Source organism: Trachymyrmex septentrionalis, unplaced genomic scaffold (genome assembly GCF_001594115.1).
Source record: "Trachymyrmex septentrionalis isolate Tsep2-gDNA-1 unplaced genomic scaffold, Tsep1.0 scaffold87, whole genome shotgun sequence".
NCBI classification, from domain to species: Eukaryota; Metazoa; Arthropoda; class Insecta; order Hymenoptera; family Formicidae; genus Trachymyrmex; species Trachymyrmex septentrionalis.
The window spans coordinates 5,313,450-5,320,026 of NW_017306059.1; the positions used below are offsets into that span (position 1 = coordinate 5,313,450).

The window sequence follows — 6,577 nt, forward strand, 5'->3', positions numbered from 1 at the left end:
CATAGGCATGCAAATATGGCTGCTTGCAAGCAATAATTTTGAACACGATATGACACAACTCATGTTACGAAAATAGGAAAGCGAAACTTTTATTACGGATTAACTCACGACATGGTACACAAGGTACGCATATAAATAGAGATTATCCTAAGATAATGTTTCGTTCTATAAATTGCATACCAATAAAAGTTTCGACGTACATTCCATATGACTTTTACGAAACTAAACTTGAAAAAAGTTGACAGTGATTTTTTCTTGGCACAGGCAAAAGAAGTTCTTTTATTTTCGCTTCACTCCTTAAATTCTTGGCAAGAGGCACCGTTATACATTTAAAACGCCATAACTTCAAATAAATAGTCTGTGGTATATCTATGAATATGTGTATGTATGAATATATTTTGATCATAAAATATAATTAATGATAAGAATAATGATGTAATCCTATACAGCGCAGAAGCTTGCAGCAACATTGCTACAACATTTGCAATCTCACTGCAATGTTGCAATTTTACTGCAATATTACTGAAAATATCGGTGCCTGTATTGTAGTAAATATATAACAATGATTAAAAATAATTTCATATGTGCAATTTTTCATATGTAAAAAGAAACTTTGCATGTGTACAATTCATATTTCGCAATTTATAAAACAATTCGTATTTTACATTTGTATATTTACTATATTTCTCTCATCTCTCTCTCTCTCTCTCTCTCTCTCTCTTTCTCTCTCTCTCTCTCTCTCTCTCTCTCTGCGCACGCGCGCGCGCGTGTGTTACAATCTATTGCATATCTTATAATTTTTTTTTATTTCTCGTTAATAATCGAGCAATTATTTAATAAAGAAGTCATCTTTAACTGTTGAAATGAAGTATATCATATAATATACATATTTTTTTTATATAAATAAGTAATTAATTTAAAAAATATTCTATATATTTATATACGAGGTAGTACGAGGTTTAATCTAAACAAAATAAAAACAAATAGCTCAAAAAGCCGTTTTGTCGTATTTTGTCATATTTTACACAGGCTTTAGTGATAGTTTTAACCAATGGCACATAACAAAATTTAAGCAGTAAGACGTAAGCAGTAAGCAAATCAATATTTTTTATTTGTTACTGTTGTTGTCTTACTGCCTTACGTTTTTTTATGTGCCACAGGCTTTACTCGTATTACGTATGTACATCTACTTCTGTTAATATTAACGAGTACCATTAAGGCCTAATTGCACCAACGTTACTTTAATTTTAAGCGAGGCGTAACATTCTTTCTGTCTCTATCTCTTTTTGATTTTAAAACGTGACAGATAAAGTTTTAAATCTCGCTTAAGGTCAAAGTGAAATTGGTGCAACCGGACCTAAGCTAAAGAAAATCCCAACACGTCTTCCAACGAGTAGTCAAACAGCCTTAAATCTAATTTATATAGATCTGCTAACTTGCGAAGCTGTTTGTAGCTCAAGGTAGAATAGTATCTGTCCAATTTTCTCGATGTTGGCTCACTGCTTGGTGATCTAGCTGGAAAACTATGTAATCATATAAATTTATTAACAGTTTTAACATATTAATATCTTTATAATATAATATGATGCTTGATGGTAGCATCAAATTATTAAAATTGCTTGTCAATTAAATTCACGATTGCTAGAGTAGTTTTAATTGGGTTTATAGTCCGGAAAAACAATTCGACGCGCAGTTCGAAAAGACTACAACATGGTATATATGCAAGTACATATATAGTGTATAATAGTAATTCAAGATTGAATTATTTAAAACAATGAAGATCCAGCTTCGACCATAATAGGCATTTTAAATTTCTAGTAGTGATTGTGTTTCTCACATATGCGGTCTAAAATAAAGATTCTTAATCATATGTAATAAAATGTTTATGTAATCATATGTAATAAAATGCTTCGCTAATCTAAATATATCAATATTATTCATTTTGTTGTCACAAGTGCATCTACGTACTTTACGGATGTGATACCTATCCGTTCGAGAATTTCCGTGGCATCCTCGACTAAACTCTCGTACTTGCTTACGAGATTGTAATTAACTATGCATGGTTGGCATAGATCATATATTGGTCTCCAATGTTCATTCCGAGTGCCATTCTCGGCGTCGTCAGTAACAAAATCAACGAATTCGCGAAACGTCACATCGTCACCGTTCCTTAAAGACTCTTCGGTCGCGTTCGGCCTGTACTTCTGTAAAAATGTCAAGCAGTTAAATCACTACTTGTAACTTGATGTTTCCGATATTGCGCTATTCATCTCTGTTTGTATACGGAACTTGCCATTAACGGTTAATATGATAAAAGTGGGACAACCTGCACATGGAATTAATCACAGTCATATTCCAAGTGCACAATTATACGGTATTTCTAAATTGGATTCAATTACTGTATAAATAAACATCTAACATCTTACAATGCTTGAACAAATATTTTCTTTTTAGAAATTATATAATGAATAATATAAGCACAGAATAATATAAGTACAGAAGTTTTATTATATTTAAAAAAAAGCTTGTTTTTACCTTGACGATTTTCTTGCCGAAGCGAGTCTGGAAGTACTTCGCACTTTTCTCATGTTTGGTCTCTAATTTATTTCGATAGGCTGATAAAAGCCTTTCCAGAGGATGTCGCACAACAATTAACTTGTCGTACGTAGCCAATTTCTTCTCTATCTCGGGCAGAGTGTAATTGTTCAATCGTTGAAAAGTACCGGGGGAATGAGCTTGATCAGCCGGTATTTCTAAAGGATCGTTACCAGACCATTTTCCAGTCGCAATCATTAGTACGCGCTTCCAATTTGTGCAAGCCACCTGAAAGGTGAAATCGCTTCGTCTTAGAACGCGCAACGCGATGCGTTTCAATACTTTTTACAAATTATGACATTAACATTGTTCGATAATCTCAATAAAAAGACGATAAATTCGGATACCTTTGGTACATAGCAATAGAGCAATTCGTGCAAATCGTCCACAAGGATATTTCGGAACAATTCGGGATTTAACGCGGTAATATCGACCTCGCTATTTTCAAGCTCGCAATTATATTGCAGTCTTTCTTGTCTCTCGACCAAGGCCGATCTGGCCAACGCGTTTGGCCCTGTCCAAGAATAAATGTATTTGTTCTGCTCGAACAATTTTTTGTCTTCGTCATTTGAATGTACTTGCGTGACTTTCGTGTTTGCGTTTGCGATCGTTTTCCATGTAACAATGAATAAAATTATCCTCCACTCTCGACATCCTGTCATCGTTTTCCTTTACTCACCGCGAGCATTGGACTCTCTCGTAGAATTTCGTACAGATTGTAAAACTCTGAATCTGCAACAAAAAAAGAACAATTCATTTCATGTCCGTTGGAATTATCCATTCCAATGGAATGCTATTACAAAACCGATAGTCCTGTATATTAAACATTATGCTTTCTCGTACTTCAATTAAATAGACGTATCTATCATATGCGACAAGAAATCAATTATGATTATTAATTTATTAGGTGTTGGAATTAATTCGTAGCGTTTTTTTAATGAAAGAACGTTATGTATTTCACATGAACATTAAAAAATACATTAATTAAAGTAACGGTTTCATGCGGTTTTAGCAGTTAGTAGTATATGACACCCTTCTGATCCCACCAAATACAGAGCAGGAGCTTTGAGCCATGGATATTGGGCTTTGCCACTGTTAATGGTTCGCCGGGCTTAACCCATGACTTTCTCCGTTTGGGATTGTCGTAGTGGATCCACTTTTCATCTCCAGTCACAATTCGAGCGCTTTTCTTCATGTTAAAGTAATGAAGTAGAACTCCCCGCAAAAACACTTTATCTGGCACAAATTTTGACATATTCAATGAATTATACAGTGTTGTTATTTATGATTTCAAGAAAGGTTATGTACGGCAAATGACGTCCTATGATAGCTGTTTACAATGCATACAGAACTATAGGTAACAACGAAATAGTGTACTGCTTGTGCCATCTCTTGTAAAACGCTACGAATTAATTCCAACACCTAATATTATAAAATATTCTTACGTGAGATATAATATCGATCAAGAACTTTGCACTATAATAAGGCGGTAATAATATGGCAATTCAAAATGTTACATAAGAGTTAAACAAATTTACCAACATAGTTGTTATCAACGTTACTTGTATGTGTACAATGATAAAAAAAGTTAATTAGTTATCGTCATTTGTTTTTAAAAACTGTAAAAGAATTCAATTGAAAATATCCTTAGTTTCTTATAAAATTATAGATGGGAATAACGCATAAAAATAATATACTGATTGTGTACAACAAGCAGATAGCGCTTTCAATGTAAACATAAAAATATAATGTATTTAAAATAAGATATCAAAAAATATTAATCGACATTTATTTTTGATAACAGTCTTTTCGAGCTCTTTAAGTCAGTTTTCATAAGGTTAAAACGATTATATCACAAAATAGAATAATTATTATTACGTACATAACCGAGCAAAATCGAGCAACTTTTTCAGTTTTTAAATTTTGATTATTTATATAATTATAAAATTGCATACATACCAAAAAATTTTATACAAAATATTGATTTTCCTTTTTTGACAATCTTTGTTTAATCTTTTATATCTAAAGCTTTGTTCAATCTTTTATATCTATTTATTATTTATTCGTCGTATTTCTATTCTTTGATATAGACAATAGAAGAGTGGACCGCAACATAACTTTCTAGGCCAATGTTACGGTCGTGGCGCAAATGCAATCATATCACAACGCAGACAATGTCTCCTCTTCATGGTACGCATAGGCATAGTTATATTTATAAAAATTATATTATAAAAATGCATAATTTATTTTCAAAATAACTACTGATCATTTTTATCTCTTTCAAATATAACGAATTTTTAATTGCTTTTTACAAATATTTTGATAAGAAAATAAATAGACACACTGAGAGATAAAAATGAACTATAATTTATATTCATTTTTGGAATAATTATATATTTATAGTTGTTTTAATCATGCAAATATAGTCAATTATATTATTATATTAATAACATACACACTATTTGAAAATCTTTAGTTTTTTTCTTAATATATTTTTTATTAGTTATTATTACCACATAAATAAGTAAGTAAATTTATGAAAATATAGTTATGTTTACTATAATTAAATGCAATTGCATTTACTGAATAGAAATGTTTATTTTGTTTATTATTTATATTTTAATATTTTGTTATATTCATACTTGAAATTATCACAATTTATAATATAATTTTTTCATATTTGAGTGAATTATCATGTAAAATTATTGTTACATTATAATTTAAATTATAATTACATAAATAAATTACATACATAATTACATATACATATAAATTATTAATATAATATAAAAATTTATAATTTATAAAATTAAAAAAATGAATAGATTTTTAATAAAAATTAATTATTTTTATTAAAATTTTCCTAAAGTCGTGAAATTATTGTCGATGACACAGTTAATATTGGATAAAATATCTGATGGGCTTCATATTTTAAAGTGCAAATAATTGCGTGTAAAATCCAAAAATAGCAAAGTAACATTGAGTTATAGTCACGTTAAATATCATGCTGCGAGATGTAGAAAATGCAACCAAAGGAAATCTGAGGAAATAGAAGTGTAATCATGATCTTTAATAGATATCTCGAAAAAGCATATATCAAACAAATGCAGGAAATCGTGCATATATCACATGCCACAAAGACATATATATCGGAATTGAATCAAGGAACACAGAATAATCAGCAAAATGAGTAAAGGCATTATGAAAAATGATAGCAAAATCCAGCATTCCATTGTAGATTGTTCTAATTAAAAAATATTTCAATAAATAGTTATTTTAAAATTTTATGCATTGCATATCGCATTATACAACAAGAATTTTAATTAAAATCATAATGGTATGCTGCACATTAATACTGATCATAATATGATATACTTAACCCAAAGAAATTACGCAAAGCCATATTTTAGATTTATAATTCCTAATAAAGATTCAAATTGTTGCAGCGAGAATGACTATTATATCATTCTCTCCTTATTATTAATTAGACGTAAAATAAAGATAAAATTACTCTCCAAACTCGTCTTCAGTCAACGATTAGTTATTTTCACGGTGACACCTCAATAATAAAGTTAGTTCGTTATCATGAAGTCACTTTGCACGGGCAATGATTAATCGCGATCAATTCGCAGTAATTCCTTTATTTTCGCATTTATAATTAACGCGTATTATTATTTTTTTATTATTCTACATATTATAAAGAGTATTTTTATAATAGGCTTATATAAATACAAATATTAGGTTAAGTAAAAAGTCATCGCGTTTTTTTAAAAGACATCTATCAGTAAAAACCGCAATTACTTTCTTACCAACAATATAAATATATCTTAATAGAGTAAAGTTTCAGCTTTAAAAATCTCTTTTTTAAATTATACGATACGACAATTTTTAATGGAGTTATGAGCAATTAAAGTCAAAATAATTCTTTTATTTAATCCGCGATAACTCAGTAATCAAAAGTCGTAGGAATATTTAAAAAAAA

At 29.8% G+C, this 6,577-nt stretch overlaps 2 protein-coding genes across 3 annotated transcripts in view; one reads left to right on the top strand and one right to left on the bottom strand.

The window, feature by feature from the left end:
• Positions 1 to 958: 958 nt before the first annotated feature.
• Positions 959 to 6,577, bottom strand: part of LOC108755402 (carbohydrate sulfotransferase 11-like) — a 30,747-nt gene continuing 25,128 nt past the window's right edge. For both annotated transcript variants that reach the window (XM_018498365.1, XM_018498364.1), the window contains exons 2-5: positions 2,943 to 3,327; positions 2,536 to 2,823; positions 1,969 to 2,204; positions 959 to 1,523 (exon numbers count right to left, since the gene is read on the bottom strand). In XM_018498365.1, coding sequence (XP_018353867.1) covers positions 1,358 to 1,523; positions 1,969 to 2,204; positions 2,536 to 2,823; positions 2,943 to 3,257 — 1,005 coding nt within the window. In that variant the 5' untranslated portion in view covers positions 3,258 to 3,327 and the 3' untranslated portion in view covers positions 959 to 1,357. The remainder of the gene's footprint in view (positions 1,524 to 1,968; positions 2,205 to 2,535; positions 2,824 to 2,942; positions 3,328 to 6,577) is intronic.
• LOC108755403 (inactive hydroxysteroid dehydrogenase-like protein 1) overlaps positions 4,740 to 6,577 on the top strand; it is a 21,099-nt gene continuing 19,261 nt past the window's right edge. The window contains exon 1 of the mRNA XM_018498368.1: positions 4,740 to 4,785. The gene's annotated coding sequence lies outside the window, so the exon portion shown is untranslated. The remainder of the gene's footprint in view (positions 4,786 to 6,577) is intronic.